Source organism: Pistacia vera, unplaced genomic scaffold, assembly GCF_008641045.1.
Source record: "Pistacia vera cultivar Batoury unplaced genomic scaffold, PisVer_v2 Contig338, whole genome shotgun sequence".
In the NCBI taxonomy this organism is placed as follows: Eukaryota; Viridiplantae; Streptophyta; class Magnoliopsida; order Sapindales; family Anacardiaceae; genus Pistacia; species Pistacia vera.
Window position 1 is genome coordinate 682,989 of NW_022196155.1, and position 22,492 is coordinate 705,480.

The 22,492-nt window shown below is 35.6% G+C and overlaps 3 protein-coding genes across 4 annotated transcripts; all 3 read left to right on the top strand.

Annotated features, from left to right (window-relative positions):
- Nucleotides 1-8,135: 8,135 nt before the first annotated feature.
- LOC116138017 (BTB/POZ domain-containing protein NPY1) lies at nt 8,136-12,344 on the top strand. Its single transcript, XM_031423714.1, has 4 exons — nt 8,136-8,325; nt 9,847-9,916; nt 10,150-11,325; nt 11,520-12,344. The coding sequence occupies exons 1-4, from the start codon at nt 8,264-8,266 to the stop codon at nt 12,060-12,062; spliced, it is 1,851 nt and encodes a 616-aa protein (XP_031279574.1). The 5' UTR covers nt 8,136-8,263; the 3' UTR covers nt 12,063-12,344.
- A 145-nt stretch (nt 12,345-12,489) lies between these two features.
- On the top strand, nt 12,490-16,033 carry LOC116138018 (phospholipase D Z-like). The gene is made up of 7 exons (XM_031423715.1): nt 12,490-13,157; nt 13,253-13,457; nt 13,772-13,973; nt 14,149-14,342; nt 14,458-14,611; nt 15,073-15,237; nt 15,406-16,033. The coding sequence occupies exons 1-7, from the start codon at nt 12,986-12,988 to the stop codon at nt 15,862-15,864; spliced, it is 1,551 nt and encodes a 516-aa protein (XP_031279575.1). The 5' UTR covers nt 12,490-12,985; the 3' UTR covers nt 15,865-16,033.
- A 1,989-nt stretch (nt 16,034-18,022) lies between these two features.
- Nucleotides 18,023-22,482, top strand: LOC116138060 (3-hydroxyisobutyryl-CoA hydrolase-like protein 2, mitochondrial). 2 transcript variants are annotated; one of them, XM_031423777.1, is made up of 15 exons: nt 18,023-18,264; nt 18,350-18,430; nt 18,548-18,616; nt 18,712-18,720; nt 18,867-18,930; nt 19,261-19,340; nt 19,547-19,630; nt 20,011-20,095; nt 20,228-20,313; nt 20,404-20,525; nt 20,956-21,016; nt 21,673-21,771; nt 21,850-21,951; nt 22,035-22,076; nt 22,178-22,482. In XM_031423777.1, exons 1-15 carry the CDS (start codon nt 18,148-18,150, stop codon nt 22,295-22,297), a joined length of 1,221 nt encoding a protein of 406 aa, XP_031279637.1. In that variant the 5' UTR covers nt 18,023-18,147; the 3' UTR covers nt 22,298-22,482. The 2 variants fall into 2 exon arrangements, with proteins under 2 accessions (XP_031279637.1, XP_031279638.1); XM_031423778.1 differs by lacking the exon at nt 18,712-18,720 and having other exon boundaries at nt 18,029-18,264.
- Nucleotides 22,483-22,492: the final 10 nt, after the last annotated feature.

A 22,492-nucleotide genomic window follows, 5' to 3' on the forward strand; every position in this document is an offset into this window, starting at 1 on the left:
AAATTAAATTTAAGACATGCTAAATTATACGCTCAAGAGTTTTTATCGCTCTATCCGACCATCCAAGAATAGTTTTTATAGTATATTCATTATTGATTTCAAAATTAGGTTTATTTTACAAATTCTTTTAAAATAATTTTTATGATCAATTAAATGCTCTAGACTATTATAAAGTATTAAGTTAAGGATGATTTTTTTTATACTTTTATAGAAGTTTAAAATTTTAGGAGTATATAATATTTTTTTTCTTATTTAAATAAATCCTTTTAAATATAATCGAGGAGGTGTTATTATTATCGGTATATTGGGCCTAAACCAAGATAAGAGTTTAGGGTGCCAACCCATGTGCCAGTTTAGATTTAGTGGACTAAATTGGGCCATAGAAATCCAAACAGGCCCAACCAAATCGGGCTTGTAAACTTCTTCTAAATCTTGTCAATAACAAACTGTGTAGATCAATAATAATTTTATTTAAAAAATACAAATATATAATGATTCTTGATGCGAACTTCTTGAAATTTTTAACATACGGATCAAAGTCAAGTAATTAATCACTATTACTATCTTCACAAAATACAAAATTAAAGACATACAATTGTTCGCTCACCATTAGTTTCCGCATTAAAAACTTCAGTTCGGACTAGTGATTAGGAACCCGACCTAGCCTTGCTAGTTGAACCGGTTCAACCATGATTGGCGGCCTTTACCAAGTTGGGTTACAAAATTTTCAATTCATCCGAAACCCTAGAAAATTAGAACATCAATCCGTGAACAATTGAAGACTAGAATGTTAGGGCTTTTGAAGAGTATTGGCCAGTGAGTGGAATGGTGGCAACAATGTCGATTTTCGATGAGTGAATCGACCGGCAATCACAAAACAATGTCGCCTGAAAAAGCCTGTTATTGCCAATGATTAGGGAGACGAACAAGGGAGAGGTGAGATGAGTTTTGGTCAAGAGGCTGAGGGGAGTTTTTTCGTAATGATGGAGAGTGTTGTCGTGTAACGCCCACATTAAGATACATAGCTTTATTTATGTCCTAATACCTTTAGTTGAATCTTGTTAAAGTTATCTTGAACAAGTGTGAATGAAATTATTTAAAAACATTGTTAGGGTAAAATGGTCTTTTCACTCATAATTAGTTGAAAATGTGAGGAGTAAAAAGAGGTAGAAGTTCATGAAGAATGCAATGGAGATAAGGGCATTATTGTAATTGACTAAAGGGCAAATATGAAATTTTATAGAAAGTGCAACGATAAAATGGGAATCTATAAATATTATTTTATGATATTAAGAGCTGAAAATTACATGTCGTCGCCGGAAACATACCCTATTTGCCGATGCCAACAGCAGTGTTTGGGGTGTTTTTGCAAGATTTCAAATCTAGGGAGACTCACATGTAATTTCAAGGGTGATTTTGTTAAATTTCAAACCTTTAGCACCGGTTTATCCCGCCAATTAAACTCATTTAAACCGCTCGACCCTTGACCCGGTGGCTTGGTCGAGTCACTGCATGGGTCGAGTTTCTAATCACTGGTACGGACGATCACATCTAAAAATTTCTATATATATATATATGAAATTCAAGAAAGTTTTTCCTAGGTCAGACATGTATATACATCCAAATAACCACAAAGAATATATACCCTCAAAATATAAGTGCATGGTCCCTGCAGCCTGCTATGGTAAGTCAACTTCTGGATACTTGGTTGTTGTTGTTGTTGTTTGTGTAAAAGGAAGTCATGCTGAAAGATACTTTGAGAGGTGCATGAGATTAAAGTGTGATAGAATCAACACCGTACTGGCCGCTTAGTTGCTTTCATGATGGAGGCAGGACGGTAGGGTTTTTTGTTGGGATGTAAATGGTTATATCTGCACAAAAGGCGATGCCATGCATGCACGCTTTAGCTAGCTCTAGTAGAATTTTGCCTAAAAAACGATGGAGCTGGCTCAGCTATTGCCACACTTTTGCCTGCCCTGTCTCGGCATTGTTGGCATCATTAAGCTAGCTAGCTGCCACCACATCGTGCAGCTTAAAAGTGGTAATGACTTTGTATCAATTACCACCAAGACTTGAAATAAAGTAAATCATCATATTTTATTTACATGGAACTTAAAGCTTTGCCTTTTTTATGATGAGGCTATTGCCTAGACCAACTTCAAACCAAACTATAATCCCATTACAGACACAGTTCACTCCTATATATCTAGTCTCTGCTCATCATCATGCTCAAAATTGTTGATGCGGGAATCAAAACTAAGATAATGCGTCTATCTACACTATTCTTAATTGTCCGTAACCATTTGGAGTACCCATGCTCACTGTTATGCCTGAAAAAGTAGGGCTGACACCAAGCCTTGTTAGCGTGGACGGTCAGAGTTTGGATAAGGTTCTGCAGCGGTCCAGGCGTAGCCACGTTGCATGCTGACGTGAGCAATATGCTCCTACCAGTATAGTGGGTATGCGTCAGGCTGGTGAAAGGCTATAAATGTTCCACGTGTCCAATCCCTGCGCAAGTCGAGAAAATCTCTTGAGCAGGTGAATGACGGGACACAAAGAAGGATTTGCACAGCAGCTTGACCCACTCGCAAATTTAGCAATTATTACCTCAAATCATCTCACTATAAATAAAGGGCTCCTGTTTTATTTATGGGATTAGCTAATTTTTCTCAAAAACAGCATACATTCTCTCTCTCTCTCTCTCTCTCTCTCTCTCTCTCTCTTGTGTATTTACTTGTATTCTCTAGATTAGAAATCAGCTCGCTGAATGCGACCTGATGTCATACACTAATACAATATCAGTGGACAAAATTTGCTTGTTTAAGTATCTGAACCACTTTAAATATTGTTCTTCTCTTAATCAGTTTCATCCCCCCATATATTTGTGTGTCTTCTAAGTCAACTCAGCATTCCACACGTGTGAATAATTAGTGTCAAAATCAAACATCAACACTCACCCCATTTGATTTGTTACAGTTGAGTGTTCCCCAACTACGTTTACCTATACACTAGTTCGACTTACTCCTTAGGTGGTCGGATAATTTATCTCTCATAGTTTTTATTATTTGTACTTTTTCTTTTTCTTTTTTTTGATTTTGTTGATATGGGTATATTCCACAAATACATGATTGGTGTCAAAGAGAGAAATGGGGTATGAGTAAGTAGATAGTACAATCATGTCTAGCTTTAACAGCATAAAACCTGGAGAGAATCTAGAGTTTGTAAACCCAAAAACACCCACTACTCTTTGGAACTTATTCTAAAAACCCAATTAATTTACCCACACCGCCACCGCCACCAACACCAACACCAAGAGGTTAGGCATAAAGGGAGCTTACTTATTGGTCCCCTACTTTCCCCATAAATTGCCAACCAAAACTCCATCCACACTATCCCCCATTATAACACTCTTGGGACCCGCCCTCTCTTCTTCCCCCATATCATCATTTATTTTTGATGGCTTCTCCTCACGCCTATTCTTTTTCAACTATAGTCTTCACCCACTTTAAAATCATTCCCAAACATTTTGTTTAAAAACAATATGTACAAGTAAAAAGTTTTGATTGAAGCCTAAGTTAATGATTCTTTATTTTCTGGAGATCCAAAGGGAAAAAAGACTTATAAATGTGTATAGAGTAAAGACTGAAGTAGAGTTGAATGTTGTGATAATGGTGATAGAATTACAGGAATTTGGGGGTAAAGGTTGACAAGTAGTTGAATGGGACAATAATGAGGCAGCTGTAAAGGAGGAGGAACTTGGTGGTTGGAAAGGGAAAATGGTCCAACTTATATTTATCACCCAATTAAGATGAGTAACTGCACATATACAAACCAGGTCCCCCTCCTTTCCCCACTTCTCTGTACTGTATCCACCTACCTAGCTCTCTGGGACTGGGACCGGGAACCGGGATGACCAACCATGCTGCAATCCACTGCACACCGGCCTCCTTTATAGTTAACTGATCTTCACCTAGCTATCCATCCATATATATATTTTACTCTGTTGAATAATTAATTTAAGAGCTTCTTCTTGGCCATACATGCATGCACAGAAACTTAACATTTTCTCATTCCTGGGTTCTGGGTATTTATGTACTTCAGTTTCCAGTCTATTTAACTACTGCAATATGCCTGGAGGAATCCAGTTATTTTGTGTTTGATTATATATAACCTAATGCTGAAGATGGATGTTTCTCTCTCTGGTGGTCCCTTGAGTGAAAATTATAGGATAAGAAGTTGGCATCAATCAATCTTCATTATTAATGACTTAATGTGACTGTTTCTTAATCCATTCTAAAATGGTTTCAGCAGGATCTGAGTGTAAAAATGTCTTTTTTTTTTTTTTTTTATGGGGTTGTTCCAAATGAGGAGCTAGCACACATAAATTTTATATATATATAAAAGTTTTGCAGCAGGATATCCTGGATGTTTTATTCTGCTCAGATGCTCACATGTTCAATCAACTGCAAATTGCTAAAAGACTTGAAGATGAAGCCTTTTTCTGGGAATAATTTTTTATTTATAGTTCTTCTTCCTCTCTACAGATAGATAAATGTACTTGCTAATATTTTCTATATACTGCCTGCAATTGGATGGAACCCTACCTGCATCATTATGGCTTTCTATTAAATGACATATCTAATAGAGAAAGATCTTGATTCCAATTCTTCATAAATTTAAGAGTAATATTACGCCGACAATACTTTTTCACAAACTTTCTCTCATAATCTTGACGTGACAGTTCATAATTGGTCAATTCACAATTAATTAGTGGGACTCATGTAGGACCTATGTAAGACTCATTCTGAACCAACTAATTGAGAACTGTCATTTCAGAACGGTAAGAAAAAGTTTGTTGACGTAGTATTATTCTAAATTTATTTCATGCTGTGCTTTTTTATAGCTTATGGTAGGAATATGAAGCCCCTCAAATTTAATACCAATCACCCCTATGCACATCCTTTTTCTATTTTTTAAATATAAAATAAAATAAAATTCATGTTTCATATATTCTTATTCATATCAAAAGTACCCATAATTATATAAAATAAAATAAAAATGAAATACCCCTATTAGAGGGCTTTGATATTTTTATGTGGAGGTTGTTTGCACCGTCAAGTTGTATAATTTGGGAAGGCACAATTTTCTGAGGGACATTAGAAGTAACAATTTCCTTAAGAGAAGTTGCCACGGAGGTATTCAAAAAAATGTAAAAACCAAATTAAACTAGTAACCGAATTGGTTTTCCAAAAAATTGGTTTGGTTTCGGTTCAACGAAATACATGAACTGGAAATTCGAATTCAGTTACTAGTTTAAAGAGATTTTAAAACCGATTAACTGTAACTGCTTTATAAAATCGGTTTTCACTTTAAAATTAAAAAACCCTAAATCTCCAAATTATTTTCTCTTTAGTCTTCACCTTTTACAGATTTCTCCTCTTTTTTTTTTTTTTTCTTTTTTTTTGCACAAACACATACATTTCTCCCCCGTCGTCATCGATTTTCACTTTTTTCTTCCCTCTCAAAATAAAAGATAAGTTAAAATAGGAAAAAATCAAAATAAAAAATAAGTTAAACCGGTTAAGTCTTGATAGATAAGTTTATGTTATAAAAAATAAAAAAAAAAAGAAAAAATTAAATTAAATCCCTCATGTCTTTTTCGTCCCAATGTAGTTACAATTGGATTTAATTGGACCAATTAAATAATTAGCTAAAGGATAAATAATAATAAATATAGTCACATTTTAATTAATAAATATTTACACCTAGTTTTTTCCCTTATTATTTTAGCATAAATCCAGCTCACAATTTGTGATCATCAAAATCAATCAAAATCAGTCCATTCTTTAAATTAAATGGATATTTTCGAATGACTTAGATTGGATGATAAAAGATCACATTTGTCTTAATATAACTAAATAAATAAATTTACCAACTCAATACAACAAAAAAATCGAATAAAACTATGTGTACTAACCAATGTATACTAATTTAAGTATTAACATTAAAAATTTGAAATTCCCTCTAAAAAAAATTTTTAAATTTTCAATGTTAGTACTTGGATTAGTACACATTGGTTAGTGCACATAGTATTACTCAAAAAAATAAAAATAAAAATAAATTTAAAATATTAAAAATTATAATAAACATGATTTATTTAGTTGTCATATAATTTAATTTCGTAAATTATTATTCAACATTACTAAAATAAAAATTATCTTAATATATATCTTTAGAATACTAAGGTTTCAAATGATATAGTGTGCGTTTGGTTTATTATTTTGGGTAAGATTTTGGGGATAGTATTGGATAGTTAGATAGGGGAGTATTACGAGATAAAATTTAAAAATTTATGAAAAAGCCCTCAAGGTTTGCTAATTTAATAAACACCCCAATATATTAAAATATTGTAAAATGACAAAAACACCCCTACCACCCGCAGTGTCAGATTCCGGCCACCACCACCGGAATCTGGCTGCAAAATTGGATAACCACACATACCGATCGGATCTGGAGGGTATTCGATCGATATGACATTTTCCGGCCATATCCACCACGGATCTGGCCGGATGTGGCCTTCGACGGTTGGAAAAGGCCATCTTTTGGCCGTCAGCAACGGCCAAAGATATGGTCATAGCTGACTGTCAGATCTAGCCATTACCAGCCATTTTCGATGGTCGTGTGACTGCTGTGATAGATTCTGACTACCACCGGCAGTGGTTACCAGAATCTGGAATGTATTGGTGAGTGGAGGTGTTTTTGTTAGTTTTTAAACTTTTTTTTTGTGGGTATTTAATAAAATTAATAAACTTATGAGGTATAAAAGTAATTAAAAAATAGATTAATATTTTAGGAATAACGTGTCAAATAATATTTAAAGAATAGGATTGAGAATATGAATAAAAACAATAAGCCAAACACACGTATAACTATAAATTTTTAAAATAATTAAATTTTAAAGAGAAGGTATCTTTATTGGTTTGGTTTTTCTTAATATAGAAGCGAGTGTTACTATCTACACCCCCAGTCAGAAAGGCACATGAAGAAGAAGCGACAGCAGTACCGACCTTAGTTTGACACGTGGCTGACTATAACCGGGCAGTCAGAGAACCGTAAAATACAGGTGCAACAGCAGATCAGAGCCAACAGACTGGCGTAAAAAGGTCAAAAGACAATGTAACGCGTCAAACGGTAAGGAAACAGAAGCAAACTAAAAAGAGAAACCAAACCCAAAACGGAGAATAAAGATAAAAAGGAAGGGCAAAACGGGGAAAGAGAGGGGGGAAAAAAAAAAAAGTTGGCGTGCTTTAACGGCATAAAAGCAGAGCTTAAAAGTCCTCTGAGCCACCCTGTAACACACACAGTAGTAGTCCCCCTACTCTCTCTCCCCTAATCCCTATACACATTACATTACTGATTACACTACATAGTTGCATTTTCATAATTTCATTTACATACTTAGTTTCATATCATATCAGACCCACGAAGAAGCCACGAGGGCAAAGGGCTTTCATTTCTTGACAAGAGTGGTGTGTCAGAATAGGAAGATATAGATAGATGGGACGATTATGATGCATCACGTTGATTTGTTGAGATTCGCGTCAAAGGGAAGGGAAAGGAAGGGAGTTGAGTGAAGGAGGAGAGGAGAGAGAAGATCTTCAGCGGATCAGGGTGATTTAAAGCAAAGGCGGCGAGAATTTATGATTTGATGTGAGATATTGGTAAAGAGAGTGAGAGAGAGAGAGTTGTTTGTTTGTTCTCTTCTTCTTCTTCTCTTTCTGACGCTATTTCTTTTACTTTATAAATTACATATACATATTTTTTTTTTTCACTTGGGGGTTATTTGTTTTCATTTGTTCATTCCCTCTCCCTCGTAAAGCTTCGTTTTTCTTTGATAATTTAGCGTCATAAGTATTGTGTATTGTCATCATAAAGGCTTAAAATCGATGATGGGTTCGAGGAGGTGTGATAAGGGAGCTATATTTTGGTTTTGGAGTCCAGTCCCATGTTAGGATAGAGTATCATAGAGAGGGATAAGAGAGAAAAAAAAGAGAGAGGCCATTTGTGGTCTGGGTTCTTGATTTCTTCAACTGGGTTTGTCTCGGTTTGGTGATTAACGGAGAGAGAGTGTTGGAATCCGACAGCAAGGAAGAGACCTGATGGGTGGTTTCAGAGAAAGCAGGAGCCTTGTTGTTTGTATGCTTTTGTGAAGGTTTTTGCTGTAGTTTTCTAAAGAAATTTGTGAGGGAAATTTCGAGAAAAAATGAAGTTTATGAAGCTGGGTTCCAAGCCTGATGCCTTTCAAGCTGATGGCAGATGCATCAGGTCAGAAGCTTTACTCTTTTGATTTAACGTTCATTTCTGTTTGTTTCCAAAAAAAAAAAAAAACTTTTATCTGTTTGTTGTAGATGAACTTGAGCTTGTGTTTGTCATACATAGATGCATATATGTTCTTCTTTTTGGGTTAAATACTTTATTTATTATTATTCTTTTATGATATTTAGTTTTGCGTAAGGGTTTTGTGTGTTACTCGATGGAGATTTAACACTTCAATGATAGAAAATGAGAGCTTAACCTACTTCTACATTTCTTTTTTTTTCTGGAAATCATGATTGGTTTCTTAAATATTCTTTCTATTAGGTAACAAATTAACCACATGGGTGTTTTTGAAGAAATATGATTATTATAATTTGTATCATGATGGGTGAGAGTAAAGATGGATAAAAAAACGAAAAGAGAGAAGGGTATCTGAGGGGGTGGTCCAGTGGTTGAACTGTCTTCTTTTTGAGGAGAGTTTAGTGGTCCAAAATGTACTAAAGGCATAAAGGGTGGAGGAGTTTAATCATTATACTGTGAGTTTTTCCTATGTAAATAGTTGTTTATGTTCCACATACAGTTAACATTTCCTACTTTCAACAAGGAATTATCGCTGATCTTTAAACTAATCTTGGATTTAACACATTATCTATCTTACTGTTGAGATAGTAACGTTTGCATGTGGGATGGATGGTATTAACTATCACCTTGTTGAGTTGTCACAGGGACATTTTTAATAATGGAATGACCTCACCTCTTACATGTGCATTACCTTTCAAATGCATGTTAAGATGGTTGGTAGATTTAGAGTAAGCGCTGGGGTTTGTTGATTAGATTAGAGAATGTGGATATCTTTTAAGGTATGATATTTTATAGGTTGTTTACTGTAATTAAGTAGGTAAAATTCCACTGATATGGTTTTGCTATAAAGGACCTTAAGTTGTTAATTGTTCCTCATGTTAATGATAAGTGAGAAGATTATTGATCTTTGACTCTGTTATTTGGTGGTGGCAGATTAACAAGGGCTAGAACCATAGCTTTATTGACGTCATTAGAACTCAATTTTTTCTTTTTTGGTCCTTGCCTCTTAGAAACGTGTACAGAAGACCTGAGCTGTGGAGGAACTGACCTACCAGCAATTGGGCTAATTATTTGTTGCTAGAAAATTTTCAATCAGTGCCCCAGAACTAATATTTGGTTGAATCCTTGCTTTAAAAGAGATAAAAGTATAAATCATTTGTTGAATCTTTAATGTCTTAGTCTCATTTCATTGGATTGCAGAGTGCTCCGAGTTATTTAGCAAAAAGGTTAGATAAGTAAAATGTTTCAAATGAATCTCCTTTTACTTTATTAACATGTTGATAAGATAACGTATAGCTGCTTGGTGATGAGTTTGAAGTTGTCATGCTATGAATCATAGCCCATGTTTTGGATAATTGTGGGTTTTACTGATTTCTCACATTAGATGAAATGGTTTTGATAGGCTTATATCTCTCTTTTGTGCTTAGCATGTTTAATTTTCTCATGCAGGTATGTGACATCTGAACTGGCTACGGATGTTGTCGTAAATGTTGGTGAAGTGAAGTTCTATCTTCATAAGGTATAAATCCTCTTTGCACAGGTTGAATCTGGTAGAGGGTTGAGATTCTTTATGCTATCTTTCTAGCTAACTACTGCCTGTTAACTCTAATAATACAATTCAAGTGACAGTACTAAAGTATTATGCTCTGTTTCAAATTATTTTAATTTTTATATTCTCAGAAAGTTTTCCTTTCCTTCCGCCGCATGGTGTGCCCTGATTCATAAAATTGTTGCCTTTATATGCCTTTGCAGTTTCCACTCTTGTCTAAGAGCAATCGGTTGCAGAAACTAGTGCAGAAAGCCAGCGAGGAGATTTCTGATGAAATCAATATGGTTGATTTTCCTGGTGGGCCAAAAGCCTTTGAAATTTGTGCGAAATTCTGCTATGGAATGACTGTTACTCTCAATGCGTACAATGTTGTGGCTGCTCGTTGTGCAGCCGAATATCTTGAGATGACTGAGGATGTGGATCGAGGAAATTTAGTTTTTAAAATTGAGGTGTTTCTCAATTCCAGTATTTTCCGTAGCTGGAAAGATTCCATTATTGTTCTCCAAACCACTAGATCCCTTCTTCCGTGGTCTGAAGATCTAAAGATTGTTGGAAGATGTATAGATTCCATTGCATCTAAAACCTCTGTAGATCCTTCAAACATTACATGGTCCTACACATATAACCGGAAGTTATCAGTGACTGATAAAATAATTGAGGACCGTCTAAAGTTTGGGGAGAGAAATGATTCTGTTCCAAAGGATTGGTGGGTTGAAGATATATGTGAGCTGGAGATAGATCTCTACAAGCGACTCATGATTACTGTGAAATCTAAAGGAAGAATGGATGGTTCTGTGATCGGGGAGGCACTGAGGACCTATGCTGTTAGATGGTTGCCAGATTCGGTTGATGCTTTGATTTCTGATGCTCATTCCAGGAGGAACAAATTTCTGGTGGAAACAATTGTTTGCTTATTGCCATCAGACAAAGGAGTTGGTTGTTCTTGTAGTTTCTTGCTGAAACTGTTGAAAGTGGCCATCTTGGTTGGTGTGGATGATTCATCAAGGGAAGATCTGGTTAACAGGATCAGTTTAAAGTTTCATGAGGCTTCTGTTAAAGATTTATTAATCCCAGCACGGTCTCCTCAGACCACTTTTTATGATGTTGAACTGGTGTATTCCATTGTGAACCGATTTATGATGCAGGAAAAGTCAAGTCAGGGTTTGGATGTTGAGAGGAATGAGAAGGGAACTGATGATTTTGTTTTAGGGCATGGATCCTTGTTGGGTGTCGGTAAATTAGTTGATGGGTATCTCATGGAAATCGCACATGACCCAAATCTTTCTCTTTCCAGTTTCATTGACTTGTCACTGTCAATTCCTGATGCTGCAAGACCAATTCATGACGGACTGTACAAAGCCATTGACGAGTACATGAAGGTAAAGCTTTTGTACCTGAGCATTTATTTTGTGTATCTCAGTTGTTTTTGTTAAAACTCAATACAGACGTGATTCTAAACAGAAGAGAATATCTTTCTGTTAATTTCTTATGACCTTTTCCTCTTGTGAACGAGAATGTAACGAACAAAGAACATTACTGATAATGAAGTACTGGTTTATTAATATATCATCAGGAGCACCCAGGCTTGACAAAGGCGGAAAGAAAGAAGATATGTGGGCTGATGGATGTCAGAAAACTGACGATAGATGCATCTATGCACGCGGCACAGAACGAACGGCTGCCACTCCGAGTTGTGGTGCAAGTTCTCTTTTTTGAGCAGGTTAGAGCTGCTGCAGGGGTTCATGCCCCTAACAACAATCCCCGTGATGCTTCACACTCCACAACAAACACAGATGAAGAGTGGGAGAAAGCAGCAGTGGAAGATGACCGCAGATCCCTCAAGAAACAGATGAGTCGAATGAAGGTTAAAGACGAGGAATTCCAGAAGAATGGGAAATTAAGTAAGAAGAACAGCAAAAATAGCAAAAGCGTCGTGCAGTTGTTACCATCACGGTCAAGGAGAATATTTGATAAGTTGTGGGTTGTGGGTAAAGGGCATGGAGAGAACAGGAGCTCTGAGACATCTGGGAGTTCACAAAGCCCTACTTCATTGGCTCCTGGGGATACCAAGTCATCCGGTTCATCTTCAAGACACAGGAGGCACTCCATATCTTAGAGGAGAAGGATTTTGAGATTAATATGAGTTGAACAGGTGAAAAAGATTCAAAGAGTATTGTAAGTGTAAAAAGTGGGTAGGTTTTTGTTCTAGTTGATGGTGGTTTATCATTGTATCTTGCAAGCATTCCAAGAAGGGGTTCATCTGCAGAAATTTGTAATCAGTTTCATTTTGAGTGCCTTCTCTTTCTAACATCTCTTGACTCCCAAATGTTAGATTGTCTACTGTCTTATAACGCTACTTAACTAATGAGCAGTTGTCATGTTTCATTTATTCCTTTCATGTAGATGCGTTCATGACTGACTAAGTCCTTCTCACATTGGTAGAATTTGGTTCTTATAATGACTCTCGACTGTTTTGGTAAAAGAGTCGACAAAGTTTGGTAAATTTTAGTAACAAGACAACGAGGTTGACATTTGTTGTCTCCAAGGGGCGTGTAAAACTAATACAACAGCTTTGCCACAAATTTACCAAACTATTCTTACCACATAAACCAAACATTAGCAGCAGTATACGGCTTTATAAATGGGAAATACATCCTTTTGTTTTAGAACGATGAAGCAAATCTTTCCATCAATGTTGAAATAAAATTACTTAAAGAATTTCAAGGGACTACAGTCAAAACTTTTGGTCACGAATTCACGATCTAATGGTGGTTGTTACTTCTGTACAGTAACAATTTTGCAGGCTCTGTACAGTAACAAAATCCGGGGATAGCCGGATATCGCGTAAGTTAATGAGAAGCGGCTGCTCATAAAAGGGTCTAGTTCTGTTTTCGTTGACTTTCCATCTTCGACCCTTTGGTGATGGAGATTCGATTACGATAACCATTAGTATTATTACAAACCCGGTAACAAACAAACAAACGAACGCAGAGTTTGTGTATCAGAGAGATTACTGGTAAGAGATTCATGTAATTTAAGATGAAACCCGGACACATAATCAAGTTATCGTTTATTCTTTTTCTCTTGTTCAATATTTTTCTGCCAAGTGTCTCGTCGTCATCGTCGTCAAGAAGATGCAAAGCATGGGTGGTTCAATCGATACCCACCAACATGCCCCACCTGCGACGTGTCCCTGGCGTTCTCTCTACAGGTAAATAGAATCGAAGTTTTTCACTTTGTTTTGGTTCTTTATAATTTTAATTGCTATTTGTCATTGAGTTTTCATCTTGTATTTGTATCGTACAGGGAATGTGTTAAAGTGGATGGCTGGAAACTCTACGAAGAAACTAGATATAATAGCTCAGTACTGGCAACTGTTGGCTCACCCACATGATCCTCGCTCAGGAGATTATGGTTACTCTGATGAAGATATGGAAAGTTTTGGTGCACAGGAAGGTTCTGATGTTTACCAGGCCCTGGAGAATGCCGCTGACCAAAATGTCAGTATAAGGTAATACTTGAAATGTTGATGTGGCTTGTGGGATATGAAGCTTATCCATTGGTTGCAAGTTATAGACTAGCTGATAGTATGTAGCGTAGATATGAAATTATGAATATTAATGCTATCTGGGCTTAATTTGTGATTGGCATTTGGTCAGAGTGTGAATTTGGCCTTTCTTTTCTTCAGTTTCCTGGGAAATGGGAGCCTAGAGAAACTTCCATTCACTTTCCTATGTGTGCAAGCAAAATTATATTTGTGAATTTTGATTTGGTACTATAAAAAAGACCATTTTGTGTTGCTTGTGAATTCGATTACCTTTCCAGGTTATTGCAGCATTCAGGAGTGTATCCTGACTACACCACTGAACCATCAAACCTTGCTTCAGGTAGACCTAATGTGCAGAATGTGACCTTATTACTCAGTGATTGGTGGGGGTCAGGCATTGTCCACACTAAAGTTTGGATATCAGATCGCCGTGATGTGTATATTGGATCTGCTAACAATGACTGGAAATCTCTTACTCAGGTACACAGTATTCAATTTTTTGTTGTTTCATTCCTTTGATAATATATTTTGGAGGAAAGTCAACACATCGACTCCTGCATCTATCCAATTACTTCCATGTGGATGAGTCCACAAATCTGCTCCGTGGTAATGGTGTGGTATTGTGTCCTGACTCCTGATTATCAAATGGTTACAGGTGAAGGAAGTTGGAATTTATATTGTTGACTGTCCAAGAATAGCCAGAAAGGTTGAGGCCTACTTTGATAACCTATGGAAGCTTGGATCTCTTAATTCTTCAGCTTACACAAGAACTGTATCAGACCAACAGTGGCAGATTAATAGAACAGTTCCCTGCTGGTCTCATTTTCTCAATTCTAAAGATAGGTGCAGGTATGTGAATGAGTTCGTTTGAAAGCCTGGTCTCCTTAATCTTGAGCTGCTGTTATTCTTTTACAATGTGAAAATAGTTTGACAATTCAGTTAAAATTTAATTATATCATTACAGGTCACCTCTTCCTAGATCTGTGGATGTTCCGCATGTAGATGGCTACCCAATACTGTCAGATCCTTACATGTTTGAAATGCAAATTGACACTCCTGGACGCAATTATTCAACTTTACAGCCTCAACCTAGTTATCTCTCATTTGCTCCACCAGAGGTAATTGGACAACAATATTTTTCAGATACTCACCACAAAATCCAAAGTGTTATTTACATTTATACACAAACAATTATGTGCAGATACAAAACAATCTTGATGCGTATAGTGAAAATTTGAAGCAGTATCTTGAACTTGGATGTTCATTTTGTTTTTTAGAGGCTTTATGGCATTGCATTTAGAACAGCAATAATCCTCAACTATATATGCTTATAAAAATCATTTTGAATAGTAAGCAAAAAAGAACATGGAAGAGAAACCATGTCTCAAAGCTCTAGGAAAATAGAAATGATGTGTGTTTATTTCAAGCAATTTGCTGATTCCTCTAGCTACAATTGATGGATGAGGCTTTTGTCAGACCATCCAAATGAGATAGGGAACCCATGCAGTTGGAATGCGCTAATATTTATTATCTATATGTTTTATATTTTACCCATTATGATGCTAATTTTGGTCTGCAGCTTTCATTTGGCAGATATCAGGCTGATGAACAAGCTTGGGTGGATACAATTAAATCTGTAGGAAATGGGGCAACCCTTAGAATTAGTACAATGGACTGGCTTGGTCAATCACAATATATGAAGCAAACAGTTTATTGGTCATCCCTTTCCTCTGCAATATCACAGGTAACTACTGGTATCATTGCTTTTCCAAGCTCACTCAAAAAAGTATCAATGAAGATACAACGCTTTTTTTCTTTCTATTCCTTCAAAATAATACATTTTTGTCTCTCTGTTAAGAGAATTTCCAAATTCTGAAGTTTTTTTTATTCCAATGATGACCATGAATAACAGGTTGTCTTCTCTAAGCATGTAAAAGTGAAGATTTTGGTAGCATATTGGGCGCATTTTATCAACAACACAGATCAATATCTGAAACATCTTCTTTACTCCAATGTCCTTTGCTCTTCTTCAAAGTACAACAAATGTTCTGGGAAAGTTGCGATCAAGTACTATAAGGTACCCGGTTACAACTTGACAGGACCTGCTATTCACAAGGGAACCAATACCGGAAATATCTATCCGGGGTTTTCCCGAGTGAACCATGGAAAATATGCAGTTAGCGATGTGCGAGCTCATATTAGTACCAGCAATCTTGTCTGGGATTACTTCTATACAACAGCTGGTGTCAGCTTTGGAACATACAGTCCTGCCATTGTTGCACAACTACAAGAAGTTTTCGATGCTGACTGGAACTCGCAGTATGCTGTTCCAGTCGAAGAATTGGGTGAAGTTCATGTGTATGCTAGCTGATGAAATGCTTGATGTTGTTGAAGCTGGCCAGTTCAGTGAAAGCAATCTATTGTAATGGTAAACTGTACATGAAAGAACTGACTGCATTGTACTTGCTTGAATTGATGATTCTTAAAGCTGAAAATGTCATGTTAAAAATACTACAATAGTGGGGATTTTTATCAAAATTGATGGCTTTTAATATTCTAAGATGTTATTTTGTTCAAATCAAACATTTAACCTAAAAAAAAATAAAAAAAAAAATTGAAAAATGTTATGCTAGTCTGATTGTTAATCTTTAATTAAATTATACCCAATTGAAATATTAAGGATTAATAATGTAATTTAATAAAGCAAATTTCACAGTTAATTATCCACTGGGGGTGCGTTCGGTGTGTCGTTCTTGCACTGGATTGGACTGAATATTTTGGAGTCCGTTTATTTTAGTATTTTGGATAGGATTTTGGGAATAATATTTGATGGTTGAATAAGAAAGTATTACGAGATAAAATTTAAAAATTTACAAAAAAAACCCTAGGTTTGTTAATTTAACTGAACACCTCAATTTATAAAAATTTTGTAAAATGACAAAAACACCCTCACCCACCACAGTGCCAGATTCCGGCAACCACTGCGCGGAATCTGGCCAGAAAATGGCATTACGACGCAAACCGGTCAGATCTGGCGGGTAGGGCATCGATATGGCCTTTTTTGGTTAGATCCATCACAGATCTGGCCGTTGTTGTTGGTCAACGATGGCGATTTCTTTGGCCATTGATGACGGCCAGATCTGTGAATTAACGGCCAGTTCCGGTTGTTAATTTACCGTTGTGACAGATTCCAGCTACCACCGACGGTGGTTGCTGGAATCTGGCAAGTATGGGTGGGTGGAGGTGTTTTTGTTAATTTTTAAACTTTTTTTTTTGGTATTTAATGAAATTAATAAACTTAAGAAGTCTAAAAGTAATTAAAAATATATACTAATATTTCTCAAATAATGTACCAAACAATATTTCGAGAATAAGATTGGGAATATGGATAAAAATAATGTACCAAACGCACCCTTGTTGTATTTGCATTGGTGTGAATTGGATAATAATGAAATGGATTAAATGTAATATTGTGACGTATTTGACATAACATCATACTAAATATATAATTTTTCTATAAAAATATTGTTATGTAAAAATTATCTTATTGAAATACATATTTTTTTAAATTAAATAAAACTTTTGAAAATAAAATGATATATTATATTAATTATTATTCAATTAAAATTGTTTTTGTTAAAAAAAAAAAAAAAAAGAAGTTGAATCATGAATAGAAATGTCTAAATAAACAGTCCTGAGTAAACCCAAGGTTGGGTGGGACTATTTTTAAAAAATTAGTACTGCTTTTTAATACAGTTCATTCCATCCAAAATTGCAACCAAACGCGACTAAGAAAAACAAAGGGTGGGTTTGGTGTAGTATTTTGGATAGGATTTTGAGGATAGTATTGGATTGTTGGATAGGGGAGTATTACGAGTTAAATTTGAAAAATTTATGAAAAAGCCCTTAGGTTTACTAATTTAATTAAAGACCCTACTATATAAAATGACAAAAACACTCCCACCACCTACAGTGTCAGATTCCGGTCGCCACCGCCGGAATCTGACCGGAAAATTTCGTTACGGCACAGACCGATCGGATCTGTGCCGTAACGCATCATTATGGCCTTTTCCGGCCAGATCCACCACGGATATGGCCGGAAAAGGCCAGATCTACGGCCTGTTATGGCCGTCGATGGCCGGAAAGGCCAAAACGACGGCCAAAGATGTGGCCGTCGTTTTTGGTCAACGACAGCCATTTNTTATGCTAGTCTGATTGTTAATCTTTAATTAAATTATACCCAATTGAAATATTAAGGATTAATAATGTAATTTAATAAAGCAAATTTCACAGTTATTTATCCATTGGGGACTATTTTTAAAAAATTAGTACAGCTTTTTAATACAATTCATTCCATCCAAAATTGCAACCAAACACGACTAAAAGTAAAAGAAAAAAAAAAGGCACCCTACATGTACAATTTTGGGAACCCACTTTTAGGCCCAAACAAAACCCTATGAACTAAACAGTGCAACTAAAGTTGACCAGATGGTCAGCAGATCGAACGGCTGAGATGGCCCGTATAGAGCAGAAACGCCATAACTGGTACTAGCTTGAGAGTATTTTTTGATATACTGGACTCTGTTGTTAACTGTGAAGAGCAAAAACAAAGCGTCGTCTTCACCATCCATCATAGGAAACATAGAAGAAAAAGATGCAGAGAATGAAAGCTTTGTTAAGAGCAAGACATTCATTCACTCGGAAAGTTGGGTTTTTCAGGAGCTTTTCTGCTTTACCAGACTATGTACCAAATAATAATCTTCAAGACCAGGTTGCCTTTACGTGTTAAAGCTTCATTCTTTAAATCTTTCTATTGTTTTTTCGGGTTAGTAATTGTAACTCTATGATTATTTCAGGTGTTAGTTGAAGGAAAAGCTAACTCAAGAGCGGCCATTCTTAATAGACCCTCTGCTCTCAATGCTCTTAATACTTCTATGGTATTTTTATTTTTTTATTTTTGGACTTGTGGGTTTTTGGTTTGGCGATGTTTTGGTTCATACCCATGTAGTAAATTTGTTGATTAGTTGAAGTTTGTTTGTTGAATTTATTTAAAGGTGGCTCGGCTGAAGAGATTGTATGAATCATGGGAAGAAAACCCAGATATTGGATTTGTATTAATGAAGGTACAATATTCTTTTACACACATAGGCTCATTGTTTTTCTTTTCTGTTTTTATTTTTCTGGCATTCTTTATAGCTTGTTAAATGCTTTTGTGCGGTTTCAAGGAGTTGGGTACCAATTTGATAAACTTTTTGAAATGTAGTTCTGAATGTCTGTGTTAGGTTCATTTACTTTTTGTGGAGATGCTCATGTTTTTTGCTTCTACTTTGGTAATTTGTTGGTGTCTAAGCTGCTGTCTTTAATTTTTTGAAGGGTAGTGGCAGGGCGTTCTGCTCTGGTGCTGATGTTGTTGCACTTTATCAGTTGCTTAATGAAGGTGAATCACTTTTTCAATCTTCTCTGATAGTTAGAATCAAAGTTTTGAACTTTTTGATTTGATGTAGCTACCAAAGAATGTTTCATTTTAATCACCCTCTTCCTCATGAACAATATTAAATTTTTTTTTATATACAAGGATTCAGCAAAAAGTATGCAATCATGCACATACTTGTCAATGTTCAACTATTTTGATATTGACTACTCAAGTCTTCCATTTTGGATTCCAACATCTAACACAATTTGTTTTAGGTTCTCTTGTTTTCTTTTTCGTGGGATAATACTTTTGTCAATTTGCCTGACAAGTTGCTGATTGTTTTGATTATTGCAGGGAGAGTTGAAGACTTTAAAAGCTTTTTTGAGACGCTATATAAGTTTGTTTACCTTCAAGGAACGTATTTTAAGCCGCATGTGAGAATTGAACTCTTTTGTAGATTTTTGTATTGAGATTTTAGATTAGTTTAATGCTTGGGGTTTAGTACATATCTGATTTGCATGGGAAAATGGCCACTTTTTATTCTTGTCTTCTTACTTGAAGTCCTTGTTCCTTTTCTCATATGAGTTATTCAAAGCTGTTATCACTGTTTAAACTGACCATTTAATTAATATACGTACAGGTGGCTATATCGGATGGTATCACAATGGGATGTGGAGCTGGAATTTCACTCCAAGGGATGTTTCGTGTAGTAACCGATAAAACTGTATGTGACTCGTTCTATACCTTAGTAATCGGCTTTGACTAAAGGTTTTTTATTTGATCCTTGATGGTTTTATCCTTTTTTTATTATGAATGGAATAAATTTATGTGAAATAGTATATTACACGAGGATTTCTTCTTCTGCTAATGACAAACTAATTTCTGTGTTTCAAATGATGCAATTTTAGATCCTCAGGCATCTACTCAATTTTAGTTCCTTGTCACTTTTGAAATTATGGGTCCTCGTTGACATTCACATAAATTTGTAATTAGTGCACATCACTATTAAAAACCTGTTCCATTTAGTATATTTTTATTCATGTGCAATCATTTTGTTTAATGTATTCACAGAAGAAATTTATTTATTGTGCATAAAATTTTCAGGTTTTAGCTCATCCAGAAACTCAAATGGGGTTCCATCCTGATGCAGGGGCTTCATTTTATCTGTCTCGGCTACCTGGTTATTTAGGTAACATCCATCTTGTTCTGTTTAAAGTATGTTATTGCTTTCAAAATTGCTGCTGACGTACTATGATATATGTCTCTTGTTCTAGTAAACCCAGTGAGAGTGACTTGCAAGTTTGGGCTATGCTTTTTTCAGGGGAATATTTAGCACTAACCGGAGAAAAGCTAAATGGTATAGAAATGATTGCTTCTGGTCTTGCAACCCACTATATATTAAATGCTGTTAGTGCTCTCTGCACCTTGTTCTACACTCTGTTTCTTTCCTTTTCCCTCTTAATATTGCTGCCAATAATTATGGACTCTCCCTGACAGAGACTTACTTTGATTGAGGACCGCCTTGGTAAATTGAGTACAGATGTTCCTTCTGTCATAGAAAATTCTCTTGCTCAATATGGTGACCTCGTCTATCCAGATAGAGAGAGTGTTCTTCACAAGTAATGTTCCATTATGTTTTTCTTTGTTATGCCACCTGCTTTTTATAGCATTTATATATCATCTTTTAGGGAAAAAAAAAAATCAGTTTTTTTTTTTTTTCTTTGGGATTATGATCTGCGTAACAGAATAAAATTTTCATGCAATTCTTAAATTGTTATGATTTGGTATGATTTCCAGAAGCAACAGTAGATAAGAGTAGAACTCCCTGAGGCTGTATTAATTGAGGCAAGAGCAGTACCTTAAAGTGTAAAACATGCTTTTCCCTTTAGAGGACTAGCACTGCTCCATTAGTGATTTATCTTCCCTCAGAACACTTTGGTGATTGCAAGTGCTTAGAATGCTATAGTTGATGACCAAAAAGAAAAAGTGAAGATCATGATTGATAATTTTTATATATATTCACCACTTTCTCTTCTTACTTGGTTTCAGGATTGAAACAATTGATAAATGTTTTAGCCATGACACAGTTGAGGAAATTTTTTATGCTCTGGTACGTTTTATTAATTTATCCTCTTTCTGTGTTTATTGTTGAAATAAACCGCATAAAGTATGAATAAACTGAAAACTGATTTATGGATCTGAAATAATATTTGAAAACTAGTAATGTCTTCACCTAGTAGAGTTTGTCAGATTAATAGGTTGAATCTGACATTTCACCATTGAACATTTGTAATTTCCTTGTTCTAGCAATCTGATGAAGTTGCTAGTGAAAGAGAGGTTAAATCGGACTTTTTTTTTTTTTTTTTTTTGGTCTGGTGGAATCCAAATAGTCACATGCTGTATTCTGTGTCTGGCCAAAATAACTAGAAGTTTTGTCCTCTTAGTTGGAGCTGGGATAATTTTGTCATTATGATAAAACCAACAGAAGCCCTTTCATAATGGTGCAGGGAACGTTCTATATTGAACGCTTAAAGCATATGCATGTCTTACTTTCCCTCATTTCTGACCCCAAAAATTGCTAAGTTTTTTTTCTTTTTCGGGTATCGATGTACTTATGCAATTAGTTGAAAAACGGCAGTCTCTTTTAATGTCTAAGGGCTATCGTCGTTTGTTTCACAACAATAATAATCTCTATTGAGAAATTTATATCTGATCCATTGAGATTGAGAATTTTTTTTGCTCATTTCTTATCTCTGATGTGCTCAGGAAAATGAGGCAGCCTCCTCGTATGACGAATGGTGTACTAAAACCCTCAAAAAAATGAAAGAAGCGTCCCCATTGAGCTTGAAAGTTACTTTACAATCTGTAAGGCTACTTCCTTACATCCTTGGTTTCAGTTTGGAATACTACCAGCTTGGCTAAGTTTCTTTTGCTTGCCTTTAGATACGAGAAGGTAGATTCCAATCTCTTGATCAGTGTCTGGCACGTGAATATCGGATTACTGTCAATAGCATCTCCAAAAAGATCTCTAATGACTTCTGTGAGGTATAGACATTTTAATAATTCAGCATAGCGAACATTCTTTTAAATCTATGCTGATGTTATCACTATCATTCATTTGTTGATAGGGTGTTCGAGCACGATTAGTGGATAGAGATTTTGCTCCAAAGGTACAATCTGTTGCCTAAAACTCTTATGTTAACTTTATTTTTATTTTAATTAAAAGGTGCTTAAAGAGATTATGTATTGGTTTGGAATTGTAAATATGCAGTGGGATCCTCCAAGTTTAGGAGATGTAAGTAAAGATATGGTTGACTGCCATTTCTCCCCTTTTAATGAATTGGAGCCAGAACTGGAGCTTCCAACAGCAACGCGAGAACCTTATTTCTGAGATAGATTACACAAGGATTGATCCGTTCTTCCATTTTACAATTTATGATCTTCCATATTTGATTTTTGAATATAAATCTGTTGTAAGTGCCTAGTAGCTAAATGTGTTTAGAAAGTAGGCTCCTTGTGATGCTGAATATGATGAGCACTTAGATAATTTATATCGCAACTTTTGACCAACCCCTTTCAAATTTTT